The sequence below is a fragment of the Mangifera indica genome, chromosome 4 (genome assembly GCF_011075055.1).
Source record: "Mangifera indica cultivar Alphonso chromosome 4, CATAS_Mindica_2.1, whole genome shotgun sequence".
Classification (NCBI taxonomy): domain Eukaryota; kingdom Viridiplantae; phylum Streptophyta; class Magnoliopsida; order Sapindales; family Anacardiaceae; genus Mangifera; species Mangifera indica.
Window position 1 is genome coordinate 14,774,731 of NC_058140.1, and position 16,680 is coordinate 14,791,410.

General features: G+C 35.6%; 1 protein-coding gene across 5 annotated transcripts in view; it reads right to left on the reverse strand.

The window, feature by feature from the left end:
- LOC123214498 (serine/threonine-protein kinase TOR-like) overlaps positions 1-16,680 on the reverse strand; it is a 41,179-nt gene that overhangs the window by 12,812 nt on the left and 11,687 nt on the right. For all 5 annotated transcript variants that reach the window (XM_044634293.1, XM_044634292.1, XM_044634295.1 and 2 more), the window contains 16 exons: positions 16,353-16,451; positions 16,162-16,260; positions 15,883-16,045; positions 14,328-14,452; positions 14,122-14,174; positions 11,899-12,022; positions 11,627-11,812; positions 10,330-10,482; positions 10,108-10,260; positions 8,619-8,690; positions 8,372-8,506; positions 8,211-8,272; positions 7,938-8,035; positions 6,741-6,850; positions 6,494-6,667; positions 6,054-6,119 (listed from right to left, as the gene is read on the reverse strand). In XM_044634293.1, the coding sequence (XP_044490228.1) occupies positions 6,054-6,119; positions 6,494-6,667; positions 6,741-6,850; positions 7,938-8,035; positions 8,211-8,272; positions 8,372-8,506; positions 8,619-8,690; positions 10,108-10,260; positions 10,330-10,482; positions 11,627-11,812; positions 11,899-12,022; positions 14,122-14,174; positions 14,328-14,452; positions 15,883-16,045; positions 16,162-16,260; positions 16,353-16,451 (1,872 nt within the window). The remainder of the gene's footprint in view (positions 1-6,053; positions 6,120-6,493; positions 6,668-6,740; positions 6,851-7,937; positions 8,036-8,210; positions 8,273-8,371; positions 8,507-8,618; positions 8,691-10,107; positions 10,261-10,329; positions 10,483-11,626; positions 11,813-11,898; positions 12,023-14,121; positions 14,175-14,327; positions 14,453-15,882; positions 16,046-16,161; positions 16,261-16,352; positions 16,452-16,680) is intronic.

Consider the following 16,680-nt stretch of genomic DNA (forward strand, 5'->3'; position numbering starts at 1 on the left):
CGTCGATCCATCTCAAAGTTCTCAAATCATCACAAACCACAGGTTAAATGGGCATAATTATTTGCCCTGGTCACAATCTGTTATGCTTTACATTAAAGGGAAAGGTAAAGCTGATTTTATCACAGGAGATGTGGAGATTCCAGAGAAGAAAGACAAGGGGTACAAGATTTGGGAGGCTGATAACAGCAAGGTGATATCTTGGCTCATAAATTCCATGACACCAGAGGTTGGAGAAAATTTCTTATTGTATGAAACGGCATATGAAGTTTGGGAAGCTGTGAAGGAAACCTACTCAAATAAGGATAATATTTCGGAGAGGTTTAGAATTGAAGGAGTTTTACATGAAGTGAAGCAAGGTGATCTAACGGTGATAGAGTATTTCAATAAATTGTCACACCTGTGGCAGCAAGTAGACATGTTCAACAAGTTAAACTGGAAGTGTAATGATGATGGAGCTGTTTTCAAATTATACCTGGAAGAGATGAGGATATTTAAATTTCTTATCGGCTTGAATGATAACCTGGATGAGGTTCGTGGCAGAATATTGAGTGTTAAGCCACTGCCCTCCATTCGAGAGGTGGTTTCTGAAGTGCGCAGAGAAGAAAGTCGAAAGAAGGTAATGCTCAGGTCTGAGTCAATGCCAACTAGTGGAGACGCATCAGCACTTGCAGCGAAAGGTAATTCAAACAATCCTGTTGATGGTAAAACCAGAAAAGGCCGACCATGGTGCGATCATTGCCGTCGTCCAAGCCTTTACAAGGAAACCTGCTGGGAAATTCATGGAAGGCCAGTAGATTGGAAGCCACGTAGTCAGACCAAGAAGGGATATTCTGCATGTGGAAATAATACTGGTGACAGTGACGGAAATCTATTCAGCAAGGAACAGATTGAGCAGTTGCAAAAATTATTTGGTCACTCTTTATCAACACCTGTTGGGATTGGTTCTGTGGTACAGTCAGGTACATTTTCCAGTGCCTTGAGTGTTAAAAATGAAAAACCAGGTTCTTGGATTATAGATTCGGGGGCAACTGACCATATGACAGGAGATCCTAACGTGTTCAATACATTTGAGCCATGCAAAGGTAATTTTAATGTTAAGGTAGCAGATGGAACATTCTCAAAGGTGGTAGGTTATGGTACTGTTATTCTCTCAAAAATTTTAACCTTACAATCAGTTTTATTTGTTCCAAACTTAGACTGTAATTTGCTATCCGTTTCCAAACTTACCTATGACAAAAATTGCCTCACTACATTTTACCCTACCTATTGTATTTTTCAGGACTTGATCTCGAAGAGGATGATTGGAACTGCTGAATTACGATCTGGTTTATACATTCTAAAAGCGGAATCTGCCTTCCATTCACAATGTCATTCCACCAACCAAGTAGTTACTCAAAGTCAGTCTAGGACTAGTTCAAATAAAGAAAGTACTGTGATGTTATGGCATTACAGGTTAGGCCACCCAAATTTCTTGTACTTAGAGAAACTGTTTCCTGATTTATTTGTTAATAAAAGTCCTAGTGAATTTTCTTGTGAAATTTGTGAGATATCTAAACATACTCGTGCTTCTCTATCTTCTAGCATTTACCATGTTTCCAAGCCTTTTGCTCTTATTCATAGTGATGTTTGGAGCCCATCTAGAATTCCTACTATGATTGGTGCTAAATGGTTCATTTCATTCATTGATGATCATACTCGAGTTACTTGGGTATTTCTCATGAAAGAAAAATCAGAAGTGGCCAATATCTTCAAAAATTTCAATTCCATGATTAAAACACAATTCCAAACTAAGGTGTAAATCTTAAGAATTGATAATGGAAAAGAATTTGTCAATAAATCTCTAGTAGATTACTGTCTTAATGAGGGAATTATACACCAAACTTCATATGTTTATACCCCATAACAAAATGGTGTGGCTGAGAGGAAAAATAGACATCTTTTATAAGTTGCAAGATCACCATTATTCAGTATGCATGTTCCTAAAAAGTTTTGGGGGGATGTTGTCCTTACGGCAGTCCATTTAATCAATAGGCAACCATCTAGAGTATTGCACTTTCACACACCTATTCAAATTTTGCTTACTGCATATCCCTATAGTCATATATTCTCAAATATTCCTCTTAAAGTCTGTGGGTGTACAGTGTTTGTGCATGATAATTCCCCTTATCATAGTAAATTAGATCCTAGGTTCTTTAAATGTGTGTTTCTTGGTTATTCCCCAAATCATAAAGGTTACAAGTGTTATCACCCAGTATCTAAGAAATTTTTTATCTCTATAGATGTTACTTTCTTTGAGAATCAACCTTCTTTCAGCAAGGAGAAAGAGGTAAGTGAATTACAGTTTCTTAATGATTTTGCACCAGTTTCCAGTTCTAATAACAGAGCACCAAGTCATAATTCAACTCAACCAATTCACAGCCCATTCAATAGTCCTTCTCTAACTCCAAAATATTGTTCTAGTCCTGTATATTCCCAAGAAGTCACAGAATTCATAAACCTTGATGATGGTACTGATCAGTTCAACGCACTGCCCCAAGAAATAGAATCTGTCCAGGAAAATTCATCAAACACGTCACCTAAAACACTGTCCCAAAAGCCAACTCGTGTGTATTCAAGGCAGCCAAAGCATGATAGAGTTGTATTTAATCCAGATGTTACTCAGCAGGTTCATGATTTCTCACCAGGATCAGATGTCCAAGTTCACTCAAATACTCCATTTTCTACCTCAAATGAACCTTCCTTTGAGACAAAAGAGTGTGACAATCAGAGTGAAAAAATTCTAACTAGTGATAGTGAGTATGTTCAGCTAGAAAATGAGTTGTCAATTGCTCAAAGAAGACCCATGAGAAAATGTAGAGAGAGACCATTGTATCCTCTTAGCAAATATGTGTCATATGAAGGTTTGTCACCTAATTACAAATTATTTGCTATGAATATCTCTAATATTGCTGTTCCAGCAACTATTCAAGAGGCTTTGAGCATACCTGAGTGGAGACAAGCTGTTCAAGAAGAACTCATGGCATTACAGAAAAATCAAACATGGGAATTAACAGTACTACATGAAGGAAAAAGGACAGTAGGATGCAAATGGGTCTTCGTAGTAAAACATAAAGCAAATGGAAGTGTTGAACGCTATAAGGCAAGACTTTTAGCAAAGGGTTTCACACAATCGTATGGAATAGACTATGAAGAGACATTTGCTCCAGTTGCAAAGCTGAATACAGTCAGGGTTCTTTTGTCAATTGCAGTGAATCTAGATTGGCAACTACATCAGATGGATGTGAAAAACGCATTCTTAAATGGTGATTTGTTGGAGGAGTATACATGGACAGTCCACCTGGTTTAGAAGCAGAGTTTGGGAACAAAGTTTGCAGACTAAAGAAATCCTTGTGTGGGCTAAAGCAGTCACCAAGAGCCTGGTTTGAAAGGTTTACGAAGTCTGTGAAAGGGTTTGGCTATCTTCAGTGTCAAACAGATTATACTTTGTTTGTAAATCATACTTCAAATGGCTTTATTACCGTTCTTATAGTTTATGTAGACGATATCATCATCACAGGCAATAGTGAAGATGAAATTCAAAAGTTGAAGATATTCTTGGGCAAACAATTTGAAATCAAGGATCTTGGTTGTCTAAAGTATTTTCTAGGTATGGAGGTAGCAAGATCCAAGAAGGGCATTTGCATTAATCAACGCAAATATGTCCTAGATTTGCTTAAGGAAACTGGAATGGCTGACTGTAAACCAACTGAAACTCCCATGGATTCGTCAACAAAGTTGGGATTACTAGAGGGAAGTCCTCCTGTGGACAAAGGAAGGTATCAAAGGTTAGTTGGGAAACTTGTCTATCTCTCTCATACAAGGCCTGATATTGGCTTTGCTGTTAGTATAGTAAGCCAATTCATGAACAGCCCAAATGAGGAACATATGGGAACTGTGTACAGGATACTCAGGTATCTTAAAATGACCCCAGGTCGAGGCATTTGGTTTAAGAAAAGTGCATGTAGGCAAGTAAGCATTTACACAGCTGCAGATTGGGTTGGATCACCTCTTGATAGAAGGTCTACTTTTGGGTATTGTTCTTTTGTTTGGGGTAATCTAGTAACCTGGCGTAGCAAGAAACAATCAGTAGTTTCTCGCAGTAGTGCAGAAGCTGAATTCAGAGCTTTAGCTAAAGGAATTTGTGAAGGAATATGGCTACAAAGGTTGTTGGAAGAATTAAAGGTTCCCAATGTTATGCTTATAGAGTTGTTATGTGATAATCAAGCAATTATTAACATAGCCAAAAATCCAGTTCATCATGATCGAACAAAGCATGTGGAGATAGATCGGCACTTCATCAAGGAGAAGATTGAAATGGAAGTTATCAAGTTGAACTATATTCCTACCAATTTTCAAATAGCAGACATCTTCACCAAGGTGTTACCTAGATCTCAGTTTGAAAATATGTGTTCCAAGCTTGGCATACTTAACATTTACTGCCTAGCTTGAAGGGGGGTGTTGAAATCTGTTGAAATACGTTATTTCCTAAAGTATAGTTTTGTTATGTTTTTATTTCCTAAAGTTTAGGGATTTTAATTATTTATAAGTTCCCTATTCTAGGTAGGAGATTGATTCTCTAATTAAGTTAGGAGATATAGTTTCTAATTATAGGCTAATACTAGTTGTATATATGTTGGTGAGTTTTGTACAGGAAATTATGTGAAATATATTTTTTCTCCATATTTCTTTACAATTGATGATAGAAACACAGAACCAAAAATTAGGAACTCATTTGATTGACTTTCCTATCAAAAATAGAAAAAAAAAATGAAGGAAAATAAACTGAATATTAAAAATGGAACTAAATCCCTAACAAAATAGTAACAATCTACGATTTCCTAAAATAAGAGGGAAAATTGTATTACTCAACATTCCCCCTCAAGCTAGCAAGTGGATGTCTTCCATTTCAAGCTTGCTTGTTAAATCTTGACAGACTGTATTAGGCAACACTTTTGTAAGAATACATGCAACTTGACCATCAGTAGGCACAAACAGATTACATATTAGGCTATTATCCAACTTCTCCTTTATAAAATGTCTATCAACTTCAACATGCTTTGTCATGTTGTGTTGTACAAAATGTGAGCAATGTCCAAGTTTTGCTTTTTTCCACTTGACAACTTCACCAACTCCCATATCCTTTTTTCTCCGGAGCCTTCATCTCCACCTTTCCAAATCTTGTCACCTAATGCCTCAAATAAAGTCTTTGGTATGGGAATTGTGTTCAGGTTGTAGAGGAAATCTTTGTGGTTAGGGTACAAGTGTAAAGGATGTTTGGTGCATGTTCTAGTACCTTTTCTAATGGCAACAGGGACATCTAAAACATCTAGATTAGGAATTTTAATTTCATCAGATTTGGAAGCAGTATTTACCTCAACAGTTTCAGAATTAGGACCACATTCATACAATTAAACCAGCTTAGATTGAGTATTTAATGTTTTTCTCCTTGAATACATTGTAGTGGAAGAGTCAAATCTGATTGTTTTTCCACTATCAACTTTAACGACTCAATGTGAGAAGTTGACATAGAGGAAGTTGAAACATTGAGAGTCCCGGACTTAAGTAAAGGAGATTTAGACTCAAGTGGAGTAAGAGTGTGAGGCACAATAGGAGTAGAGACTGGAATCAAAGACTGAAAATTCAGGTAAGGAATGTGAATTGTCTTTCTTTCCCAAGAGCAATATGCTTCCTTGAAGAGATAAATTGTTTATATATAGTAACAATCTACGGTTATCTTAAAAAAAGGAAAAATTGTGTTTCTCATATATATATAAGCACACACACTAAGTACCAGAAAGAAAAAGATACAAACATAAATTTGAATCTAAAGGAAAACGTTAGTGCTTAGATGTTGAATGTTTTATCTAAGAACCCCAATATTATTCTTGAGCATTTAATAGTCCTCAGTAGATTTCTTTTGTCTTTAAGTACCACCATGTTTCCCACAAGATGAAAAAGAAAAAAGAAAAAAAAGCCTAAACTAACCAAAGACTTAATAGTGTTATGAAACTGACCAAAGCAGCAAGCTCTGTAGCCAGGCATTTCCTAGCTCTCTCAACATATTTACGTGCTTCGTCATGCTAGAAGAAAAAAAGTACAAAGATAAATAACAATGCAAAATGAGTATGATGAACATAATTGAGGATAATATAGATCAAGAAGAGTTGAATTCGACCCAAATTACCCAAACTCAAACTCGAGCTTGGATCGAATAAGCCAAGTTCAAGTCTTGGATTGGGCTTATTTTCATAAACAAGCCGAGTTTGAGCCAATTTGAACATTCGAGTTCAAACCGTCTCATACTGAATCCAAAGTTAAATAGTTTTTTAGCCGAATTTGAGCATCAACTCATCGATCTCTTGTCGGCTCTTATGGATTTGATTGATCTCAAGTTAGGCCATGTTCAAGCCCGGCCTTGATCGAATTCAGCCCTAAGATCAAGTATAAAGATTACCTTTCCTTTTCGAACTAATAACACAGCCCTAAAAAATGTACCATTACTGCTTCCATCACCACTAGCAGCAGTGTTACCCAGTACCCTGAGTTTTGTTTCATCACCATCATCTAAGCGAGACACATATTCTGACATTTGATCCCACTCCCCCATATTCCAAGCAGCATGTGCAGCCTAGGACGAGAACAATATAACAATAAGCATAAGCCAAAATAACAATGACATCACCACAAACATAATATACAACCATTGGTGCCATTTCTAGCCGTGCAGATGGCTCAGCTGGAGTCCAATACTCTTTGCACAGGTTGTTAAGCTCTTCCCATCGAGCCAATGCTGCAAGGCAACGCATTCGCCCTACAAAACATAGTGTTTCAAGAAATTAATACAGGACACAATGACCTCATAAACTCTCCTTAGTTAGAGCAAGATATTATGACAAAATATCTTCAAAAAGAAGGGCTGAAAATAACATCCTATCTATAAATGAACTGTTTCAAGAGTATCTAAATAAGGAAAGGCAGCACATATTGCCGTTCAATAGATTCTTTAGATATGCATTTGTATTTGATATTACCAAAAGATAGATAAAAACATGATTGAATGTTTTGCCTTATTAATGGGGTAAGGTGGCCACCAAATCATTAAACGTGAGCTTAGAGCAGCTCATGTGCCAGTAATCTGTTGGTCGACTACAACACACAATCATAACATTGAAAGCCACATACCAAGGTAGATGCTCCTCCCAATCAAATGAGGAACCATTGATTATGTTTATATGGAACAACCAAACATCTCCTAAATGAACCTAACGGTTTAGCCACACCTCACCATTCTTAATACTTCCACTTGGGCTTGATAGTTAAGTCACTTTCAAAGGTAAAAGTATTGAGATGGCAAAGGTCCCACAGACCACCTTCTTTAGGCAACATCAGTGTTGGCATTGATATAGCCATATTTAATGTCTTTCTGAAACTACTGTTCAACTGAGCAGGAGAAAATGCCTGATAATTTAAGAAAAGCTTGTAATGGCCCACAATGACACTTCTTTTAATTATATATTCAAAATAAGAAGTAAGATATCTCCTTTTCCTGGGCTAGTTGATGTCTGAACAAGATTGCTAAAAGTCAGATTTGGTATTTTAGGATCGATAAGCAAATTTGATATCACAGGTTGGCACCAGCCAGAACTACAACATGCCAAATTACCATTACAGAAACATCCAACCAGAAAAAATTAAGATAAAGTAGTTTGTTGCATTACTTTGACTATCAAATGTCAAAACAAAGTTCTTAAGATATAAACCACTCATCCTATTATAATGCAGAATATGTCCAAAATATAGAAAGTATTCATCATAGATTAGCAACCAAGAAGCCCATTATAGAAAAGAAAAATAAACCAGATATTAGCAGAAACCACCATAATACAATTGATACAGACCTAAAGTAGGTTCCAATACAAAGTGTGGATTTGATGCTTGAGAGGCTTTGACAGTGTAAGCCTTGAGAGCATCATCCCACCGCTGCAATTTCTCATACCTATATGGGAAATCTTTTATTATTTGCATAGAAAAAAAAGTAGGAATCTTCTTTCTAACATCTTATCAATGTAAGATAAATATAAGAATGATATGAGACACCAGAAAACAAGGCTAAAACTTCAATAAAATGAGAAACCCTCTGTGCTTTATTTGAGGGACAGGAAAAACAATACCATGACTCCTTCAATTGAACACCCAGGTTTTGTTGAGCATAGGTCAGTATTCCAACTGCCGCCTAAGGAACAAAAATATTTTTAAATAATGAGAAAGATCAAAGAGCCATCAATATAACAGCAAAAACAACAAAATCAGTAGATATCACTTGTCTCTGAACCTCATGCTGATGTAACTGATTATTTATATGAATTAGTAGTTCAACTACAGCAACAGGATTAGCATCCATCTTCTTTGAAAGAGCACCCTCAAATTCCATTTCTTTGTAATGCAAAGCCTTGGCAAATGCACGACACTGAGATGCAGAGGCCCCAAAAGACACAAAAGAAATAATTTAATCTCAGATGAATAAATTAATGATAGAAACACATAGGTTCAAAAATTATCAAATATTTTTTAGATCACACCTTTTCAGCAAGAGCCCCAAGGAGTCGGATGTCAATAGGAAGAGGTTTCTCATCATGTTCCATGAACTCTGCCTGCAAGATAAGTTCATGAACACACATTAAAAATGTAAAAAAAAAAAAAAAAAAAAAAAGAGAGAGAGAGAGAGTTTTAACTTAATCGCAAGGACAAGAAATTCACTGTTACTGGAGTGAAATGACTTCACACAGTTTCTTCTTTTTACAACTATATTGCATGTTAAAAAAGGAAATTTTAATAACAATCTTAGAAAGGAGTATATAACTTAAGATTTGTGTGAAATCCTCCTACACACCAGTATGTGGTCTATCACTCTGAAGCAAAACATTTACAAATGATGAGATCCACTAAATTTAAAATTTTAGCCATTGTGGGTTGAGATTATACGGGGAAGAACAAACAAGCTCGTGTATACACAGATTGGCACAAAATCAAATTTGGTCATTACAAATTATTCTAGTTGCTAACCAAGAAAACGTGCAGGTTGCTCTCAATAACAGAGGAAAAATTTAAGATGTTTCTGTTTGATTAGCAAGCCATATGGTTGGTCAAAAAAAAAAATTTTGCACTTCTTTCAAGTTCAAGAAATCAAAACAGCCAAGACCCTTTTGGGGATGTTCTTGAAGAAAATTTTCGAAAATTACATTAACGTCTGACAAAACTTTGGAGTGAAAATGGATCAATTTTCCATCCTAAGTTTGCCGTCATCCTTGTGTAAGACTGTTAGCTTTCTCAGTGGTCAAAGGCTTTCCCTTCAACAGAATATATCTCTGCTCACAGGTCTTCTTTTTTTTTGGACGAAATAAAGTTAAAATGGGCAAACAACATCCCGCATGTTAAATTATTCCTTCTTTTTTACATGACAGCTTAAGCTTATCTAAATTAAGATTCAAGACCACCAGCACTCTTTCAATACTGAAAGTCTTTCCTCAACAAAATACTTTGCATGTTTCCTGGGAACTAATTTAATGGAAATCTCAATCCTAGAGATTGCTAGGACTAAACAAGTTTATACTTTTGTAGGATCTAGGACTCCTAAGTTTATCACTATTTTTATTTGTGTTATTTCCTTTTTCAATTAGGCTTTCATATTCAAAAAGGATTTTCATTCTAAGTGAAATAGAAAGGCCTTAGGATTATTTGGAAAGACAAATTTTGATACTTAATAAAGATTACTGCTCCCAACCTAATTTTCTCTCCGAATTCCTCTTACCTTAGATTTTTCTTGTTTTCCTATCTCTCCCTTCTCTCTGTTTTTCACCTTCTTTCCCTACATTTTATATTTTTCCATTATGACTTTCAGATTTTAACATTACTGAAACAATCAAAACAAACATAGATTATGAGCTTATATTGCAGCATTTGGCAAATAAATTACATTCCTAAAGCATTTCAAGTAATAATTTTATCCCCTTTGCAACTAAAATATCCAACACCAATGACAGATATTGAACATGAGTAAAACAGATATACCAAGTTAAGAAGTGTTGCCAGAATTTCAGGAGGAATATTTGGAGAGGAAAAAGCCATCTCTAAACTCCGAACTAGCTGTTTCTGACTGGCTTCATGCAGTTGTGACCAACAACTAACAAAACCAGCAGCAAACAACTCCCGCCCAAGAAAAGGCTGCAGAAGCAGAGGATCAGCACCTATAATCCAAAGGCACACAAATGCAGATTATAACTATAATTGTACCTGCACTTGTGCCAGCCTTGCACAGGTTCGCAATGCTGGAGAAGGTGATTCCTTTAAGAGCTCAATGCTAAAATGCCTCATCCATTCTGCCCAGTCTTCTTTGGTGCTTCGCTGAGAAGCCTCTCCAGCAGCACGTAAACGACCATCATTGACCTACAAGAAACTCATTTTAATTATTATAACTGTATATGGAAGCTCAATTTAATAGCAACAAGAGACAACAAAAAAAAATATCAAAACATATAGATCAGTGAATAGGCCAAAATTTCCTTGAATTCCCTGAGGTTTGATTTAATTATAGGGGACCCTCTGACAGGAAAAATACGCAAAAACAACCTTGCCAAAAGAAAGTATTTGATAAAATTTATAAAACTTTAGCATATATCTCAGACAAAGGGTTAAACAATTTTCAAAATGGAAGAGAAAGTCTCTGAAAATGTTCAAAACTAGTGAGTTCCACATTGTTCTAGCCAAGCTATGAGGAAAGTCAATGAAAATTTTCCATCAGAACCTATTTATTTCTAATACAATAACAATTGTTTCCTTTTTCTATAAGCAAATGGTAGATTTTTACTATGAATGAATTTTTTTTTTTTAAGTTTTGTTTGATAATAACTTCTTATCATATTGTTTTATACATATAATTCTCTTTTAGGTGAAACTACTAATGACTAAGCATTTTACTAAAAAAGAATCAATTGACCTGTCCTAATGTAGATCCTAGCTATACCCTAGTATATGAACAGGAGGAAATTGCTTAATTACCAAGGTTTACTTCAAGAAGACTTACCTGCCACCTAAACAGGACTTTGTTAGGATCCCAAGTACAAGATATGGGACTTGGATCCCACATTGGAAAGTATGGGTAACTAGTGTGGGGTTTATATGACCTTGGGCTCTCCCATCTCAATAGCTAGCTTTTGAAGTGTGGTTCTCCTAAGGTTCGTATCATTTGGTATCAGAGTCATCACCATGTCTCCCAGTTGCAATCGTGCGGCGCGGGTGGTGATGCCAGCATTGCAATGTTCGCTCGGGGCTAACAAGGAGCTAGTGCACAGCCAGCCCGCGTGGGTGTCGGGGCTATGGAGCGTGGTGGTATGTTAGGATCCCGCATTAGAAAGTATGGGCAACTAGTGTGGGGTTTATATGGCTTTGGGCTCTCTCATCTCAATAGCTAGCTTTTGAGGTGTGGTTCTCCTAAGGTTCGTATCAGACTTTCCTAAGTTTTCGTGCAGCTTAGATATAACAGAATTAGCAGTGTATGTTACCAAGTACACAATTGCAAGAGCATTATTACCTGATGGGCTCTAATTTGTTTCAGCACATCAGTCCCATCTTCATAAGGGTCACTCTCAACATCATTTAATGGGTCACTAATAACTTCAACTGGAACTTGTTGACTTAATCTTTGTGCAGCTGTACTCCCCAAAATTAGAGGTTCGCGTCTCCTCAAGCGTCCTTCAATCTCCTCAAATTCCTTGTGCTGAAAATATAATAAGCACATACTCCAATAAAAGGCAAGAGAAGTTCTTCAGATGAAAAATGGAAGTCACAATGTAAGATATGTACCCGCAACCGATATTTCAACAGAAGTTTGTGTATTGAAGGGATGAAGATAGTGAAATCCTCTCCAAGGGCATGAGCCAAACAACAAAGTGCATCAACAACATCCTTTCGGAGCTCGTCATTCTTCCTGTAAATTAAAATTCTACATAGTTGGAAGTTGCAGATGAAATAAAATATATAGTAGGTATCTACTAGACAGACAAGTCCAGGATTGGCAAATTATCTACCATAAAATTAGAACAGCACCTAGAAAAGAATCTAGCACACATATGACCTCAGGAAATGTCCAAATATGTATACCAAAGGAAAAGAAAAGAAATCAAATCGAGCCCAACACCGACTACCTCTTAATGGTCAATTATAAATAGAAAAGCCTGATTGAGCTAAAACATAGTTGTAACCTACAACCGATTTCAGCAATCAAAATGACAACATTAGAGCAGAAATAAATTAAACAAGGTTGAGAGTAGACTGGTTTTATTTAATAATTCATTTAGTTGGAACTTTGATTTTTCTAGACTTGCAAAATGAGCAAGTTAGTCAACATATCTTCTGTCTCAAATAGAGAACATCTTCTGGATGATACAAAACAGGACATCAAGCGTGAAATCTAGAACCATCAAGAGTTGTTACTTTGAATATACTTTTATTTGGATAATGCTTCTAGGTATAACTATCTACTTACAGGGCTTAGATGGAAGACAAAAATTCATACCAAATTCATCAGTCTTGGCTGTTCTTGGAAAGCTCAAATCGATACAATAAATATGATTCAATCAAGGTGGCTTGCAATTTATCTTTCTACAAATTAAAGTGTTAAGTTTAGGAGGTAGGAACCTATAATCTTGTGTTTTATGGTTCATAAATTTTAGAGAGGCTGATTCAGTTTGCATAATTCCAAATATTTGTCTCTCATTCCTCATTAAATTTCAATGCATTTAGAGGATGCAGGAATGCTATTTGGGGAATCTGGAATTAAAGAAAAGAAAGAATCTTTGGAAAGCTATAAGGGTCATTCCGAAGTCTTGTCTCTATTTCACACACTTCTTCATGGGCTTTGCTTTCAAAGCAACTTGAGGGATTCATTTCCTTCTTTATTCAAAGGGATTGAGTTTCTGTTGCAACTTAACTATTTTCCTGAAATCCTAAGTCTTGGTTTGCCTTTTATATTGTGAACTGCTAGTTCTTCTCTTAGCCATTATTTTTCTAACAACAATTTTAATATCTTATTTAAAAAAATTAAGCTGCCTCCCAAGTTTTGTCGGACGAGAAATAAGTGTCTTTCAGATATACAGAAAAAAAAAGGGCCATACAGATTCCCAGAATTGATTTTGATAACTACATTGGACAGGAGTTTTACTTTGATGAGACAATGTCAAATTTTGGGATCCTTTTTAGGCTTTTGAAATTTTGAATTATAAGTGCTTCTGCCTTTAACAACCATTTGGGGGAAGCATTAACTTGAAGGACAGATTGCCTTGTAATTGTTGTCCAGCTGGTACATAGATAACAATTACATAATTAAAAAAGTTCAGGAAAGAATACTTGAGGAATAATGCTATTTTGATTATACTTATCTTAGGATTTATATGTGTTCTAATTGAGTCTTATCTAGGAATTAGCTTTATCTTCTTTGGATGATTGTTGGATTATATTTAGACTTTAAGCTATGGCTGAGGTAACTTGTTTTATAAACAGAAGTATATGAATATTATCTCCTGATATAGATTCTGATCTTCTCTTATCACTACTTTTTGTATACTCAAACCAAATTTTCTCCTATTTCCTCCCTTTCTCTGTTCTTACATATTCTATCTCTTTCTCTATCCTGTTTAACATCACTAAGTTCTGTTTTTTAGGTTTTATTGGGACCAGTGCTTTTGGTTAGAGAGAACTCCCACCTTTTTGCTCATTGTATTCCATCAGATTTGTCTGGGCAGCACATTCACTTCATTCAAATCATTTTCTCTGTGCATAGAAAGTTTAAACAATACTTATGAAAGAAAAAGAAAAGGCTCTCCAATTGCCCAAATAAAATTCTCCACTTGACAAAAACTAAAGGCAGCTTCAAATCTCAACAACCCAACTGGGAACAATTAAAAAGCCATCCTATTGATTAATCCCTCTCAACCTAAGCCCTTGAATACTACAGCTAAGCAAACATAAGCATAAATAAAAGCAAGCATTTCCACCACATAATTTGAAATTAGGGAAGTGGAGACTAACCCATCCAAGACCAGCTTTAAGTGGTGCACAAGAGAAGATATATGACCAGTAACCTGCCAGGTAAAGAAATAACAAAAAGTTAAACAAGAACCACCAAAAAAGATCAATTGAGAGGAATTCAAGGAGGGGGCGAGGAGGGCAAGTGAAATTTGTATATAAAAAGAAATTTTACTCTAAAAGCAATTTGACAAAGCTAAAGTGCCAACCTGCACACGAGGTATCAATCTAGTCAAAGTTTTGATAGCTGCACGCCTTATATCCACAGAAGCATCCACCTTAAACAATCGAATAAGTGCAGGAAGAAGCAGATGCATATGCTCATCCAGTGTCCCTATATCATAAAATTGCAATGAGGCTATTTACCAGGTTGCAACCTTATATACACAAATAGAGCAATGCTACATGCACACACTTTAAGTACACAAAATTGGTACACAGATGTTGTATCATCACGTGATTGGATGTTATTTTATTTTTAATTCAAAATCACTTAATCACATGATTACACATAATTTGTGTACCCATTTTTTGTACTCAAAATATATACACAGTTTTATTGATACAAATATATATAAAGAATCTATGAACACCATGGCTTTTCCAGTAATCACAACGCAACTAAGGGATGATCAAATAAATGGACTTTGAATGGTTCAGAATACATCCTGCAACTATCATCTCCAAAGTCTATTAATCATGCATGTAAATGTAATCTCTATGATGCACAGTACACTGATCTAATGGTCAACTTCATATCTTAATGTGTCAAAAACGTAGGTTATTGCATGTATGTAAGCTTGAGATAAAGCAAAGGAATATTCTTATAGTTCCCTTGAGTTCCATAATGCATCCTATCTTGAATCATTTTTTGAATATAAAATCATGTTCCAATGCACAAGTTTCACAAGACATAAGAGAACTAAAAATTAGGAGAATCTTCAAAAATTGCCTCAATTAGAGGCACAAGGCCTACACAATAGAAGCACTCCAAATCTACGACAGAGCACTCAGCATCTTCTCTTCAGAACACATCAAAACACCACAAAGGTTGTAAACACTACATCAAAACGACCTTAACTGACTTCTGAAGTAATGACAGAGCCACATTGGTAATATGGGATGTAATTAAATAACTTAAAAACTGCATAAGAATATTTGTTAAATTATAATTCTTCGTATTCTGGTCCCTCCGGTTAATTCTTTCACACTTATTTCCCTGAATCAAATATTCTAGGTCCACTGCAGCTCTGAGGTCCAACCATCCAGAAGCAGCCAGTTATAATGGTATAAAACTCAAGTCATACCATACTAACAAACTTTTGACTTTCTTCAGCCCTACAACAAGAAAAAAAATAAGCAAAGATCCCAAGCATCTTGGCGGTTTCTTAGTTGTAATTCAAGGTGCTCCCAATTATGTATTTTTTTCTTTCCTTTTTTTTTTCCCCCTAAACTATATGATATAATTTAACACCTTTGTCAAACTAGAAGAAAAGAGAACAAAATTTTCTCCTTTATTTCATGATGTTTACCTCTTTTTTTTTTTTAAATATGATAAGTAACCTACAGTTCACATAAAGGAGAAATTGAATGACTAATTCCAAATGGCATTTTACTCTTAAATTGAAAATTAGTATGAAATCCAAACTATAAATGACTATTCTTTTTACAATATACTTACTGTACAAAAAAAAAAACACACCAGTTCACAAGAGCAAAATGTTAAATAATTAAACAAAGTAACATGAGATAGAGAAAACTAACCACCAAACACTTCAAGGGTGTGAAGAATGTCAAGAACATAGGTGTAGTCATTGCACCGTTCAGCATCAGTTAGAACTTGAATGCAACACGGAAGAATAACGGGAAGATGTGTTCTGAACTCATCATTAAGGGCCAAGCAAAGCTGCTCCACAAGATGCAGAACCTGCGCAGAAAGGAAAGAATACAAGGAAGCATTGAGAACATAATGAATAGATACATCAAACAATACAAATGCATATTATCATAACTGCTGATGAAAGACACAGAAAATATGCATACCGGAAGACCACGGGAAGTACGATTAGTAGCTGGCAAACTGAAGGATGACCATAATTCAGAAATTAGAGAGAACAATTCTTGCAAATATTTACGAATATGCTGCACAAGAACATAAAATTCCATATATTCTGATACCCATACAAACCAAAATATAATTAAATGTGCATAAACAGTTTCACATCTATACATACCTGTCGTACTATAGACACAAGAGTTCCAAGGTTCCATGTTATATAATCCTTCAGATAATCATCACATGTATGAACTGTAAGAAAGAGATCAGGCAGCACCTACAGGAAAATGGCCCACAGAAACCACAGGTCACCAAACATAATTCAATCAAAGTTGTCAAGAAAGATAAAGAAAAGTCAGCATTACGAAAAGAAATATTAAAGAATAAAAACAAATTTCAAAATTCCACCAAACACAAGGTTATCCCCCAAAATTTTAAATCCTCAGTTTTGGATCAAAGATAGGCATTCAAATAGAAGATATACAAATTTTTTCCAGCAAATATTA